Source organism: Zosterops lateralis (assembly GCF_965231275.1).
Source record: "Zosterops lateralis genome assembly, chromosome: 10".
Taxonomy (NCBI): domain Eukaryota; kingdom Metazoa; phylum Chordata; class Aves; order Passeriformes; family Zosteropidae; genus Zosterops; species Zosterops lateralis.
The window spans coordinates 21,352,991-21,368,939 of NC_139770.1; the positions used below are offsets into that span (position 1 = coordinate 21,352,991).

Here is a 15,949-nt window from a genome sequence, read left to right on the forward strand (position 1 = left end):
GATGCTGACAGGTGCCACAATGAGTCACCACCTCCTCCATGAGCCCCAGAGCCGGGCTTTTCCCTCCCACCCCCCTCCAGCACAGTCCAAACTGCAGCCCCAAACAGGGAGAACCAAATGGAAGGGGGAAAGGACACCTAAAACACTCCCAGCTGCTGCATCCTCATACTTGTATCTTCTGCAGCCTCAGGGAAGATTAATTATCCCTGATTAGTTATTTGTAAGGATAATACAAGAGTGTCTTTGGAATTGTTTTTCCTTTGGAGAATCTGCCCTGAGGTTGTGGCAGATGGAACCAATCAGTGAAAGCAAGCCAGACAAAGCCCCTCTGCAGCTCTGCTGGGATCCTGTGGGTCTTTGGGTCAGCAGCAGCACAGGGATGTCCCCACAGCCACCAGGAGAGGACACAGCCCCTGTTCCTTTTCAGATGGGGTGCAAGTTAAAAACCACACAGAGACAGCAAATCAGTTTTCAATTAAAAAATAAATTACTCTATTAACAAGTAACGTTCTCATACAATAAGGCTCTTACATAAGTTAATATTTATCTTATCTTACCTAAACAATAAGAAATAAATACTACTCTTTTAGAGAACAGTGTTTTCCTAACAGTGCATATTTCCCAGCAGCTGCTGATGGATTATTTCCCACACCATCTTCCTGCGGAAATAAGGCATGTGTTCCTGAAAAGAAACAGGGAAAATCCATCACATAGGAAGCTAGGGGAGAAAGAGGCAGGAAATCTCCATTAACACCCAGGGAATTCTTGAATGGGAAGCTGCTTTTGAGCACCTGCCATTTGGGTATAAGGTGTTTTTCACACAAGAGTAATACAACCACATTTCTTCACAGGGACATTTAATTAAGATCACCACATTGGAAAATAACCAAGGTCTGAACTGGTTTTCCAAGGGAGAAACCTATTTCACCAAGAGATACAAAGGCCAGATATCCCCAACCACTGGCTGCAGCATCCTGGCATTGGAATGAGATGGTCTTTAAGGTCCATTCCAACCCAAACCACCCCAGTATTCCACAAGAAGCAGACACCAGACATGAGGAACAACCCCTCAGCCCCTGCCCCAGCTGCTGTGCAGCTTCCCTGGCTCTCTCATGTGTGGGAAAGGCTGGAGCTGTTCACTCCTTCTCTCACCGGGGTGAAGATGATGGGCTTGTCTCTGGAGATGAAATCAGCAAATTTGCAAACAAAAACTCCACAGTCACTTCCATTATTTTGTTGAGGGATTTCCTGAGGAATACAAGAACATGGAGAATTTTTATCTGTCTTGAAAGAGCAGCAATTTGATTGCAGCAGACATTACCCACACCTCCTCCTGAAAACCTATTTCCATAATCCATTTACCACTCCCAAACCCAAGGAATAGTCCCAGGTAACTGCACATCATCTCCCTCCTCTGCTTGCCTGGAAAGTATTAAATCCTCTATGATGAGGAGTTCTAGCTCCCATTCCAAACCCAGGCACTGCTCCCATACCTCTGTGCCCATGCTGTGGAGGGTCCACTCAGAAACAGTCAATTCAATATTTCTTCTTTCTCTACTTTCCTCTTCCAGGTATTTTCTGTTGAAAACAACACAAAAATCACTTTTCATCTCCCTGATTTAGGGCAACAACAACAAAAAAGCTCTCGAAAAGTGACAGGAAGATAAATAACAGTGAAATGCCAGAGGATCCTCACAGCAGTGGATTTAAGGAATGTGGAGGAAAAACCCCAATCTTAGAGACACAGCAAGAGGCTGTGGGCAGAGCTCCCCAGGGCCCAGCCCTGTGTAATATCTTTATCCACGACCTGGGTGAGGGGACTGGGGACCCTCAGTGCCTTTGTAGGTGACACTAAGCTGGGTGGGAGTGGGGAGGGCAGGAAGGCTCTGGGCTGGTGACAAGGCGAGGATCAGTCAGTGACCCTGGAGGGCTTTTCCAGCCTCAGTGATTCTGGGATTTGTCACTGTGGGGCTGCTATCCTGCTCTCACCCTACACAAAGCTGCTGGATGATGGGTTTTTACTGCAAAGACATGTCAGGATGTGCAGCACATGTGAAAACTTGCACCTCTGACACTCCAGAGGATTCAAAACACTGAGCAGAACAGAGGAGGTATAAAGTGAGGAGCACCATGGGACAGGGCAGAAACACTTCACATGGGGAGGGGAAAAGGCCTCAAAAACAACCAAAAGGGATAAAAAGTATCAGCTACTCACAAGATAGTTTTACAAATGTGGTCTCCTTTCTGTCCCAAGGAGTCAAAGTATTTGATGGTTTTCTCTCGGAGGTCTACAACCTGGGATTAAAAGGTGGCTTAGACAAAGCACAACCAAAACACTAAAGGACTTTGCTGGCTAGTTTTGTTCTCCCTATCCCCTAAATGAAAAGCCAGTTTGACTCACCAGCAGTGTCCAGTGAGTTCTGAGGTGAATAGGCACCAAGATGATATCATGCTCAAAGATATCCACACCTTTGGTCCATTTCTTTACCCCCTTGTGGCTTGTAGAGCTTAGCTTGGAATAAAAGAAGGTATTAAAAGCATAGACTGCTGGATAGCCTTCCTTCTTGCTTCTTTCCACCAGAAGACTCATGTAGAAATTCATGATCTGGAACAGAGAGAAGCAAAGTGAGATGTGAAATATGACACTTAATTAAAAAGAAAGCAACATGTCTTTGCTGACCACCCTGGAGCTGAGAAAATTCCAGCTTGGCAGCTTTTGCTCCCAGGATTTTATACTGGGGGACTTGTGCTGTTAGTTAAAGCCCCCACACCCACTCTGATCACCCTGACTGACTCCTGGGAGCTGCAGCATCCAAATGAAAGCTTCCAGAAACACCAGCCCACACAGTGCCCAAAATAAGGAGTGTACAGCTATTTCTGGGCTCTGCAGTGGAGCTCCTGGAAGACTCCTGAGCCCAGGGAGAGGGGATTTCCCTGTGCAGGAAGTGCAGGATGCCATACCCTGTCATTGAGCCAGCCCAGAGGCTGCAGGGTGCAGATGTCCTCACGGGTCACATTGAGCTTGAAGGCCCTGCTCAGGATGTCCTCAGCCTCACCACTGTCAAAGGCAGCAGAGACCTCACTCTCCATGGCCTGGAACAAAGGATTCAATAGGGAAGAGCTTGTGGAACAGCACATGAAGCACACCAGCCCCACAGAAGGCTCCAAGTGCAGCTCCAGTGCCAGAGCAAGGAGCCTTGCAGGCCTTTACTGAACCAGCCACAGCAGTGGCTGAGCACAGGTACCTCTGTCAGTGGAGCCAGGTCGCCTACAGGTTTTTCCAGGCATGGCAGTGGCTCACTGTCCACAAAGAAGAGATCTTTGGACAGGACAGGTGTCACATGGAACTGGAATAACTTTCCTCGGGGGACCTCGGCTTCACGCTGGCCCTGCCAGGCACAAGGACAGGAAGTCAAAGAGAAGCACAAGAGGTTTGCTGGGGGACAGGGCAGAGAATCCTGCAAGAAACTGGGAGGGGTTGTGTAAACACATCCCAGCAGCAAACCCCAAAGTCATGTTTGATTGGTGACTACATTCCAGCTGTGCCCAGAGAGGCAGGACTTTGCTTGGGCTTGGATTAACATCCAGGACCCAGCAAAGCCTCCTCATGCAGGTATCAAACTGAGGTCAAGATAAGTATTCCTGATTCCCACACTTCAGATTTTATTTTGGATCTCAATCCTGAGCAGAGATGAGTTATGTTTTCCAGGAAACAAACTGAGGTAGTGATAACTCAAGCTTACCACTGAAGCAGCTTGTTTCTCTTGTTTTCCCTGTCCATGAGAGTTTTCTGGTAGTGTGTAGTAGCTGTCAGGAGAGAAGGAGAAGTCAGCTAGATATCCACACTGGCCATGAAATTCCCCAAAATTCACCTTCTGCCTACGAAATGCTTTCCCCAAGGCTGACATGGTTACATCCTAGTTATTTTTTTCCCCATTCCTTTAGTAGCAGCCAGACTGGGATAGATGAAGAGCTGGAAGCTTTGCAAACTTTCTTCCATCATCAGGCACCAAACTCCTTTTGTTTCTCAGTTTTGGAAAACAGCAAAGCAACCAGCACTTCCTGTATTATTAAGGAAGATAGAGGGATTTGTGATCTCCTGGTGACAAATGCCACACCACCAGTTATTTCCTCTCTTCCCTTGAGTTTAGGGGACAATGACAATTTAACTCAGGACAAATGCACAGCTCAATACAGTGCTCCTGTCTAAGGGGAAAGAGAACAGGGACAAAATCACCCCAAAACCAAGCCTCTCTCTGCTTTCATCTGCACTCTCTCCTCTCTTGTCTGAGGGGAGGAAGAGGAGGGCACCAGACTGCCACACCAAAATTCCCCCCTGGAGCTTAGAAGTGCTATGACCTTCCTTGGAAGTGTCCTGCAAAGGATGTCATGGGGGGCACAGGCATGTCCCAGCCCCTGCAGTGATCCAGCTGCCTTGTGAAAGCAGCTCTGTTCAGGTGATATGGAAGAGAGGGATGGAGTCTTCTGGTGGAGCTCACCAGGAGCTTCATTCCTCGAGGGGATCAGGGGACAGAAGACCCAAGAGCCACAAAACCCAGGGATTTTTATAGAGGGGAGGCAGGGGGCTGGGGTTACACAGCTTGGCCAGTCAGGTTAGGGGCCATCCAGGGGAAGGATTGAAATCAGACCCATTAACTGGGGGTGATAGGGAGGAAGGAGGGAAAGAATCAATGGGGTACAAACCTGACACTGATAAGCTTAATGGGGCAATTAACCTGATACTGATAAGCTTAATGGGGGAGGAACACACCTTATCGCTATGGGAAGACAGCAGTCTCCTCAGGTTTCCTCCCTAGGGGGCTCACCACAGCCCTGAAGCCTGGGGGCTGCTGTTTCTCCAGGGGAGTGTCCTCACTACAGGCTCCATAGCCCCCTGAGGCTCAACTCCCTCCACACGGAGCCGCATTTTCCCTTTTCCTTTCACAAGGACTCTCCTGCACTCCCATCCTGCCACCACAGAGTCCACTGGCCCCCGATGAGGGACAGCAACTCTTCCTCTTTGGTCTCCTACTCCAATCCAAGGCATCCTGCAAGCCTCAAAATCTGCCTCAGTCCCCCGAGGCTTTATGACCTCCCTACTCCTTTTGCTCAGGACCCACAGGAAATGCAAAGTCAGCTTATCAATGGTGTGGCACTAAGACACTTAGGAGCGAAAACAGATTCTGCAAACCGAAGGTCACCTCGGTGTGGCCACCACTGTCACTCCCACTTCCTTCTCCCAAAAACCATCCAGCACATCCCACAGCTGCCCAGCTGCAACAGGAGAGCTGGATTTGAGGGACAACTGCCTGTGAGCAACTCCCCAAACCAGCTGCTCCTCTACTAAACACTGAGACACTGAACAGGACTGGTCTTCTGGAGGCTGACAGAGGCAAAAGAGCGAGCCATGGTTAAAAGAGACTCTCACCTGATCATAACACCTCTCTGAGGCAGCTGGGGGCTGAGAAGATCCCCATGTTTGACACCTGCAGGGAAAAACAGCAATATGAGAACAAGGAGGTGACTTCCCCTTCCAGCAGCTGCACAGAGCTCTCAGTTTCTGGGTGACATCACAGACATCTCATCAGCATTTTAGACTTAGAAGCTGAAACTTTGGCACCTGCTCAGAAATCACTTCAATCCCCATATGATCATGACAAAGTCCAAGATATAAAAGAGCTAGTGATGAAAAAGTATTTAACTAATGAAGAGGGAAAAAAAAAAAAAAAAACCCTGGAACAGTATTAAACATAAGTAGTTTAGTTGGTTTGGAAGCTCTGCTTTTCATGATGAAAATAGTTCTGTGTAGTATTAAAAAGGGAGTCAAATATCTCCTTTCCCCTGGTACCAAAAGAATGAGTAAGACAGGTACCACAACCTTCTCCTGTGCACTGGGGTGACATCCAGCTACAAACTGCACTGCTACAGTCACAGCTCTCAAGTACCATTTAAACCAATTCCTCCCCTCCAGTAAAACCCTCACAAACCCAGTTTAGCCAATAACTAGTTTGAGGACATGCCCTGGCATCCTGGGGATACTCACTGATCCTTTCTGGCACAGGTGGAGAGGCACCTCTGGATTTTTGTTCTTTCAGGGGACTCCCAGTCATCCCTGGTTCCTTGGTTTGAACTCTTTGGCGTAGCAGAAGAAAAGGACAGAGTTTTACAGGTGATTTGTTACCAGTGCACCTCAATTCACTGCAGAGGACACGGCTATTTGTACACAACTGGCTAAATGAAAGCAACAGAAATACATAAAGTAAAATCAGGCTGTTTAATCCTTAACAGAACCATGTTAAGGTTGTGTACATTGTCACTGCCTCCATGACCAGATGCAAAGGGCATTTTGAGGAGTTTACATCTAGAAGTTTGGCCACCTTCAACTCAGGCATTGTGAACATACAAGAGTCACATTTTCTGTGTCCACTATTCCAAAAGAGACTCAATCATTACATTTGGTTCTGTCCAGAACGCTGAGAGCAGGAAAGATAATTCTCCTCCCCTTCTACATACAACAAACTCATCACTAGAAACTTAAGGGTTATTTTGCTGATAATTACTTGTTGAGTCTTGCTGGCTGTGGAGAAGTAAGCCTTCCAGAATATTTGTCCTTGAACAGACTCAAGAGCTCTTTGTATTTCTTATTTTCTGCTTGCTGAACATCCTTGCAGAAGAGAAGGAAAAAAGAGACTTTAGTAGGCATTCCCAGCCCTTCCTTTTGTCTCAGCCTAACTGTACAGGAACTCCACAGCTCCTTCATCCCAAAACAATTCCCCTCTGCCCAGTTTACCTCTTCAGCAGCACACAAAGGCCTCCTGGTGCCACTGACTCCTGGAGAGCTGGGACCTGGCTCCTTAATGGGGGGCCTGGGTGTGACAGGGCTCTCTGGTGCAGCTTGGATGTGGTTATTCTCACTCAGGCTGAAAACATCAAAAGGCAGAAGACATGATATTAAGAGAACACTCAAAGCTCCTGATTTATTAATTAGGTTTTAATTAGCACCTCCTGATTCAAGGAGGCACAGCAGGCTGCCCAGGACTGTGTCTAGGAAGGTTTTCCAACATCTCCATGGACAGACTCCACAACCTCTCTAGGTAACCTGTGGCAGTAGCTGAACACTCTCAGAGGAAAGAAAAAAATGGAATTCTTTGGGGAAGTGGAAATTCTCTGGGGAAGTGGAAATTCTCTGGGGAAGTGGAAATTCTCTGGGGTTTCTTTGGGATTTTTTTTTGGTTTTGGTGGTTGTGGGGTTTTCTGTTTGCACTCCTGGTCTCAGTCTCTTCCCAAGTTCAACACTTCCTCCTACCACAGGAGGTGAGAGTGTTGAACTTGTTAATCTTTCTCTGATCTCCTGAGTCTCTCAACTCCCTGGATTTAAAGAGAAAGTTTAAAATTGGTCAAAGGCAAGAACACAGCTAGAGACCTCCCTCAGTATGGCAGCCAGGAGGAGTCCCAGAACACCATGGAAAAATGCTGCTCTGTGGACACAAATACAAATGTTGGGCAACACAGGAACTTCACAGCTGAAAGTGAAAGGCAAGGAACCCTTCAAAGCAGAAGTGAAAGAAAACAGCAGGATTTTTACCTCAGATGTGGAACTCCCTTGGAAAGAGAGGATGGTGCTTCCTCAGTCAAGCACAGGTTGGTGTCACAAGGCATTTCGTCTGTGAGGGAAGAGCACAAGCCATCAGCAACTGATCAAGAAAATAGGAGTTTTATGAGTTTAAAGAGCTTCACCAAAGATAAATTACTTTCATTTTATCCCTCATGTTCTCATATTCTTTCTGTTATGTTGCTTCAGGATATTTTCACATTGGCAACTCCAGAAAAAGCTTAATCCAAAAGGGTTCTGAGGCTCTACTACCTAAAATCAGCATTTATAACAGTTTCTGGCAAGCCAGCAGTGGGACACACTAGAACTGCATCTGAGGCAGGTCATATCTGAGATCCACAACCATGGGAGCATCCTGGGATAAACCACAGAATAATCTGAGTTGGAAGGGACCCAAAGGATCAGCCAGTCCAAGCCCTGGCCCTGCACAGACACCCCAACAATCCCACCCTGTACATTGTCCAAATGCTCCTGGAGCTCCTTGGGGCTGTGCCCATTCCCTGGAGAGCCTGTTCCCAGTCCCTGCTCCAATCAAGAAGCAATACCAGGATGCAGGAAAGAAACAGAGCTCACCCTCCACTATTCCTGGGTGCTACCCAGATATTTTGCCTTCAGCAACCAGCCCCCAGCCTGGGCAGAGCTGCCCAGACCCAGAGCAGCAGGAGAAAGGAATGAGTGAAGGACTTGCTGTCAGCCCTACCAGATTCTGTTGTGTCCTCATCCTCTCCAGATGCTACAAATGGAGAATCAGAAGAAATGTACACAACCTGAAATAACAACAAGTAGCAGAGTGAGCATAACCTGAATGTGAAGCCCAGCAAACACCTTCCCTCCCCAAAATTCAGTCAGCTGTGCTCTGAGCCCATGGTTTTGCTTGGGCTGCAGCAGAGGCAGGGGCACTGATGGCACCACTTTTGTAAGACAGGCTCTCACACATGCAGGGACTGTGGGAGCTGATCCCCGAGCTCCCCTCAAAATCCTTGCTCACCTCATCCTCAGACTCAGAGAAGGAGAAGTCATCTCTCTCTTTAGTCTCCTGGCTTCTACTTGTTGCCTCAGGCGGCAACTTGGCAGCCACAGAAAGCTCTTCGGGCTCCTTGTCAGCCCCAGAGACACATTCTGGAAAAAACACACCACCAGGACATAAAGAATGGGACTGGAAACAGGGACTGGGAATTCTGCTTACACCAAGGCCCAGCTCCTTGATCCTAGGTGGATCTCAGATAACTCATTTCAACAACACAGCAACAACCCAGCAGCACCCCCACCCCATCACTGGGGATCTTGTTCCCAAGTAGGAATTAAGAAGCTCCACATCCCTCATGGAACAGCAACAGCCTGGATTGAAAATGCTCTTTGTGCTGCCCTGCAGGGCTCAGTGCCAGAGAGACCTGGGATATCCCATGCCCTGCCCCAGCCAGGATTTATCCTCAGTGCAAACACATGACCCTCCAGGACAGAAAAAGCTTTTCCCCCCTTCTCTTCCTGCCTCCATCTGACCAAGATCTCTGATCCTCCACTTGGTTTGAAAATCACAGAGTTGTTAAGGCTGGAAAAACCCTTCAAGGTCATCAAGCCCAACAGTTCCCACAGCACTGCCAAGGCCAGCACTGACCCACGTGTCCAAGTGCCACATCCATGAACACTGGGACACATCATCAACAGGCCCAGGGCCCATGAGACCCCCTCCAGCCACGAGAATGGCTCAAAAATCCTCAGTTTCAGCAGCAATTCCAAAGTACCAAATCCAGAGTTCCCCAAGGTACCCCAAACCCAAGGAAAACCAGACACATTAAACCTCTCTGTGAGGGGCAATACCTGTTTTCAGCCTCTTTGCAGGAATCTCCTCAGGATCTTCCACAGGTGACACAACACTGAGAGAAGAACACAAAGAACAATGTTTTGTAACCACAATCCAGCTCCCAGCAGGCTGACAGGGCCCAAACTTCCAAAGGAGGCTCTCCTACTTCCCCAGGATCATCTCCCAGAGAGCTGATCATCCCACTAAAGCAGATCAGGCCTCTTTTTCTCCTTCTGTTAATGCTTCCTCATGTTTTATATTTGTTCCCATCACCAAAAAAATGCCCTAATATGTAATGAGTTCCTCTTTCCTCCAGGACAGAAGCACTCCAGAGGTCAGTGAGCCACCCAAGTTCATGTCACTACGCTGAGTTGTGAAGGAAAGTTTAAGTAGAACAGGAAACGAAAGGTGGGAAAGCCGGTCCTGCCTACAGCGACTGCAGTAACCTCCTGCTGAGTCAGCGCTCGGGAACACATCCCTGAGACAATCACCAGCCTCACCCCTTCTCAGAGCCCTAAACGCGAGGATTTTTATGAGTTGACACCATCACTAAGTCCGGTAAAAACTACTCTTTTAGGAACACAGCTCAAAGAACGTTCCTAATTTTTTTTTTTCTCCCGTGAGCTAATTCCTTATAGGAATGAAAACCACTCGTGCAACACGCAGCTCTTCCCAGAGCCATTCCCTTGTCTGTTTCACTCTGGAAGGGGACACTGAGCAAAGCCTCCCGGAGGAAGGCTCTCCCGGGGGGAGCAGGCACACCCCAGAGCACAGGATGTGAAATCCGTACATTCCATAAGGCGGGCACGGAGGGGGCTCGGCCATCGTCACCCAAAACGGTTAATGCCCGGCAAGGCATCCTTTTATCTACTTCTCATCCAGGTTATTCCATAACTTCCCTCCAGCCAAGGCACCCCCAGAGGTGCATGTATCCCCTTCCCGGCCCCCTCAGTCCCCCTCCGCTCCTCTGGAGCCCGCGCCGGGCGGGTGGGGGGCAACGAGGGGCCCACGCCTTTATCGGGAACACCTGCGCCCCACCATCCCCACCACGCCCGGCTCCGCTTACGGGGAATGCCCGGGCCCCACCCCCGGGAACACCTGGGGCCCATCAGGAGTTCCCCACACCCACACGGGCAGCGCCGGGGCCCTGCGGGCGCCGGCCGGGCCGAGCGGCGGGGCGGCGGACGGGGCGCGGGCCGGGGGCGCGGCGGGAAGGGCTGACCTGGGGTGCGGCTTCTTGCGGGGCGGCGGGGCCGGGCGCGGGGCCGGGCCGAGGGCCGGGGCCGGGGCCTGCCGGGCGGCGTCGCGGAGGGCGCGGAGGACCGCGAGCAGCCATTGGTACATGGACCGCGCGCACTTCCGGCGCCCGGCCCCGCCCCGCGCCGCCACCGGCAACCGGGCCCCGCCCACAGCCCCGAGCGCCCCGCCCACAGACCCGAGCGCCCCGCCCACAGACCCGAGCGCCCCGCCCCGATCGGCCCCCTGCCCTGAACGCCCCGCCCACAGCACTGAACACCCCGCCCACACCCATCCAGACCCCGCCTACAACCATGAAAGCCCCGCCCACAGAAACTAACTCCCCGCCCACAGCTATGCAACCCCCGCCCACAACACTGAAAGCCCCGCCCACATCCCTTAAAGCCCCGCACATAGACCTGAACGTCCCGCCCACAGCAACACAAACCCCGCCCACAACGCTGAACGCCCCGCCCACAGCAACACAGGCTCCGCCCCCGTGCCCCTCGCCCCGCCCCCCCCGCGCGGTTCCCGGAGCGCGCCCGGTGGGCAGGAACGATGCGCGCGTGCGTTTTGCAACATTCCCAGGCCAAATTTTGGGCTATTTCTGCCCGTTCTGCTCCTGTCCCGTGCCGGTTTGTCCCCCCGCCCACCCCAGCCGGCCCTAACAGCGCTACCACGGCTGGTCAGCAGCTTTGCCCTCCCCTAGAGTCGGGAGGATTTGCGGTCTGGGAGGGTCGGGAGCTTTCCCTGCTCCAAGAGTCAGGAGCTTTGTCCCCTTGGAGGGACAGGAGCTTTTGCCCTAATCCAAGACTCGCTTGTCGGGCTGAGGACCTGGCGTGGGGAGCTCTCCGCAGGTCCCTGCGAGGCGCTGGGACTTGCTGCACATTTCCCGGGACCCCGGGACGCAGCATCCCCCGCATCCCCGGCAAAGCAGGAACTGCCCCTGTGTCCCCCTGTCCCCCCTCCGTGTCCCCGGTGCGGAGTCCCCTCCCCGGCTCTCACCGAGCCGCGCTGGGCTCCCGCCGGTGCTTTCTGCCTCCCGACATCGCGCCCGCCCGCTCTGCCGGACCGGACCGGACCGCCACCGGACAGCGACTGAACCGCGACTGAGCCGCGTTGGAACCGCGTTGGAACGGAACCGCGGGGCTCGAGCCGGGGCTCCCAGCGCGAGGCGGGGGCGGTGCCCGCTGCTGGCCCCCGAGCCCCGGGATGGCCCCGCTCCTGCCCCGGCTCCCCCGGTAAATCCATTGCACTGAAAAAGAGGTTTTTTGGAGTTGGGAACAAGCTCAAGGAGCCCAACCCATCTCACCTGTCCTGTGGCCGCCTGGAGTAACAAATTGCCCTGGAATATGTAACAGTTTCCTGATCAATTTCCTCTCCGGGCTAAAAACCATGTAGCGATTTGAGCCAGGCTGCACATCAAAGGCGGAGTAACCCCTCCACCATCCCGCGCTGGAATAAGGCAATGCCTGCTCCTCAACACTGCATTGGTATTCAGGAGTTTTATTCCCAAATTTCGGTGACAAAAGAGCTTTTAATGCTGCCTCCCAGCTGCTCGCCCCAAGCTGGCTCCAGCATTTCAGTCAGGAACGAAAAGGATTTTTAAAGGGAAGGAGGGAGGAAAAGGGACAGATTGAAGCGCTTTGGGGCACCTTTCCCTGCAGTCGGTCCCGCAGGAATCTGGCGGCGGTGGGGTCTCCTTTAATTGAAAAGGCCCTCCCGGGTACTTTAGGAGTTTGATTCCCGGGTTTCAGGCCTCGGGGCAGGAGCCTGAGCCCGGCTGCAGAGCCCAGCAGAGGGCACGGCAGCCCCGCCTGACAATCCCCTCCTCATCCTCCAGGGACAGCAGAGGGAGGATTTTAGGGCTGTCAAATGATTTTTAACGCCTGTGTGTGGATTTTGGTGAGCTGGGGACTGGCTGGCTGTGCCCGTGGGGTGGCAGTGGTCACTGCACGTCCGAGCCCCTGTACCCTGTGCGGCTGGAGGAGTTTATCCCAAACACAGATAACTAACGTGGAGTTGCGTGAGGGGGTTCTCTTTTCCACAGTGTTGATGTGCAGACTGAAACATCAATAACCAAATACATGAATAAATTAAGCGTTAATTAAAATCATGCCACCAGACTGACTGAACTTTCTTCTCGTATTGCTTTCCATGCAGCAAATGTTTCCCCTTTTTTTCTTTTTCCCCAGAAAACCTGATGAGTGTCTGTGTTGTAACTCCTGTGCCTTCCCAGAGCAGTTTGACGTCGGCTGCGTTTCCCAATCCCTGTATTTTTGCAGCTGCTGGTTCCCTCCGTGACTTCATCCTTATTCTGCCCCTGAGCATCTTGCTCAGAGCACTGACGTGCTGTGACTCAAAGTGATGATATTTGATGCACTCAATCCAAAATCCAGTTCCTGGCTAAACAGACCTGGATCACATCTGTCCCATCTCCGACAACAGAACAGGGAATTTACATAAATAATTATAAATTATGGTCCATTATTTATGCATTGCTCAAAGCATCTTTAGTGCAGCTTCCATGTGACAGCTGTGGGGTTCCAGTACCTGGTGTTTCAAATTATCAGGATAACAAAGTAATTCCACTGAGTAGTTGTCGGGGGTTAGATTTGTTTATTTTTTACTTATAGATTTTTTTTCCATAAGTTGCTAGGAGATTAACTACCGGGTACTTGTGGGCATTTGACCAAAACAAAGAGGTGCCAAAAATGGGGAGAGGAGTGTAGCATTGAAACAAAGCCCTTCGAGGTGACTGGTTCTATTTATTATTAATGCTGTAGTTGTCATTATTTGTTTGCCTTGTTATACATACTAGTAAAAAACTGTTATTCCTAACCCTGAGAACCCCTTTAATTTTCAAAATTATAATAATTCAGGAGGGGGTTTGAATTCTCCTTCCTGCCCTCCCTAGCAGACACTTGTCTTTTCCAAACCAAGACAGTAGTTAATTTGGGAAATTATTCTAGGCACACACATGATTTTAGTGATATAAAGCCAAATAGGCTTAGTCTGTCATTTAAATCCCTTTATTTTACATGAGTGAAGGATGCCAGGAGGAACAGCTGTGCCTGCAGGGCAGGTGGTTAACCTGGAGGGGAGGGAAGGGGAAAGGGAAGGGATGGGAAGGTAGGGAAAAGAAGGGAAGGCAAAGAAAAGCAAAGGAAGGGATGGGAAGGTAAAGAAGAGGAGGAAAAGGAAGTGATAGGAAGGCAAAGCAAGGGATAGAAAGTGAAGGCATGGTAAGGAAAAACAAGGGAAAGGGGAGGGATGGGAAGGCATGGCAAGGTAAGGCAAGGTATGAGAGTGGAAAGCAAGGGAAAGAAACGCAGAAATTCCAAAATTCAGGAATAAAACTCCTAAACATCAATGCAGTATTAAGGAACAGGCGTTTCTTTATTCCAGGGCTGGATGCTTGTGGGATAACTCTGCCTTTACCTGCTCACCTGGCTCAAGTTGATACATGTATTTATTATCCAGGAGATAACAATTTATCAGGAAAGTGTTCCTGGTGGGGAGGAAGGGGAAGGAAAAGTAGAGAGAGGCCAGGCAGGACAGAGGGCAGCTGGAGCAGCCTGGGCAGGTCTCCCAAGCCCATTCTGAGGACAGGATGGGAAGTTCCACCTGCCCAAGTATTTCCCCACCTCCCTCTCCCAGGCCCTCCCAGCCAGGAGATGAGCCCATGGCAGGCAGAAAATGCCCAGGAGGAGCAGCCTGATGCTGGAGGTCTCCTGGAGGAGCACAAAGGCATCTCCACTCTGAACTGGGAGCCCTTGGGAATTCTCCTGGTGTGAAGACAGAGTGTCTGGGGTGGGTGACAGCAATGACACCTGACACCAGATCTCCTGAACCCCCCACTCCAGATACTTTATCCCTGAGCCTCTACAGTGTGAGCAAGGGATTATCCTTCACCACTTCCTTCCAGACCCAGCACTCTTTACCCTGTTTCAGCAGCAGCTGCTGGATCCCTGCACCCTCTGGTCCCTGAGTGGTGTGTGGTGCTCATCTCCCTTGGGATGGCTTCTCCAGTGACTTCAGATGGGTGTTGCCAAGCTGGAAGCCTCAGAGCACTTGGAAAAGCCCTGGAGAGGGAAAGTTCTGGCTTCTGGGAAAGGGCTGCACACTCAATTCAGCCCTGGCAGTGTTCAGTGGATGCTGAAACCATGGACATTAAAGCCAACTCCTGGAGGCTGCATCCATGTCCCAGCCATGAGCTGGCTGCTGGAAGGTCCTGGGCTGCTGCTGGTGATGAGCAGGGGAAAGAGAGAAGGAGCACAAGGAACTGCTTGAAGGAAGGATATGATGTGCTGAGATGCAAACCCTCAATCATGCAAGCCATGATCCCACATCTGTATCCAATGGAGCATCCCCACAGCTGTGAGGAACTCTGGGAAAGCTCGGGCCAAAGGAGGGAGGCTGGGGTGAGATTTTGGGGCAGGCAGCTCCACTTGTGCCTCAGCATGGGCTGCCCTTTGGAATAAGGAACAGGCTGCCAGGGGAACTTGTGGCTGCCCCATCCCTGGCAGTGTCCAAGGCCAGGTTGGATGGGACTTCAAGCAATCTGGGATAGTGGAAGGTGTCCCTGCCCATGGCAGGGGGTGAAGCTGGATAGGCTTTGAGGTCCCTTCCAACTCCAACCATTCCATGATTCCGTGATCTCAAGCATGGGCTTCCCTTTAACTCTCACCAGGTGGTTTATTTCCCTATCAGTCCCTCTGCTCTTCCAGAAACCATCCATGAGTGCAGGCCAGAGCATCCTGCTGGGACAAGCCACTGGCAGCTGGATTTGGAGCAGAAGTGGACAAACCATGTGTGACAGGTGAGGTCCAAATCCACTCTCTGTGATGTGGTTTGCAGAAAGATGAGACAGGAGCCTTTACACAGCCCCCAACCCTTTCAAAGGGAGGATATTTCCTGCTCACAACAATTTCTGTGCCCTCTTGCTTTCTCACTCTGCAGGAACAGGACACCATCCCCCAGAAGAGGCTTTCCAGAGCCTTATCCAGCCTGGCCTTGGACACTTCCAGGGATAGGAATTCCCTCCTGCCTTTCTCATAATCCGTGTAAAATCCATAAACCAAAATGTCACAGTCAGACAGCAAAGTTGTGGCTTCTCCCGGGCTGGGACATGGGACTGGAGAGGATGAGAGTGTTCCCACTCTCTCCAGAGCCTCCAGGGGAGGATGGGAGCTGACAGGTATGGACACAGCACCATGAGCACCACTCTGAGCCCGAGGGTCTCAGGGCTGGGGCTGGGGCAGAGGCTCTCTCTGCTCCCCCGGGCTTGGATTCAGCAC

General features: G+C 51.1%; 1 protein-coding gene across 1 annotated transcript; it reads right to left on the bottom strand.

The window, feature by feature from the left end:
- Nucleotides 1–470: 470 nt before the first annotated feature.
- SENP2 (SUMO specific peptidase 2) lies at nt 471–10,757 on the bottom strand (the record flags this gene model as incomplete). The annotated part of the gene is made up of 17 exons (XM_083868922.1): nt 471–682; nt 1,153–1,248; nt 1,494–1,578; nt 2,216–2,295; nt 2,402–2,605; nt 2,962–3,093; nt 3,246–3,389; nt 3,744–3,807; nt 5,429–5,486; nt 6,044–6,132; nt 6,561–6,664; nt 6,791–6,920; nt 7,586–7,664; nt 8,313–8,379; nt 8,601–8,731; nt 9,431–9,486; nt 10,636–10,757. 17 exons carry the CDS (start codon nt 10,755–10,757, stop codon nt 605–607), a joined length of 1,719 nt encoding a protein of 572 aa, XP_083725048.1. The 3' UTR covers nt 471–604.
- Between the last annotated feature and the right edge of the window lie 5,192 nt (nt 10,758–15,949).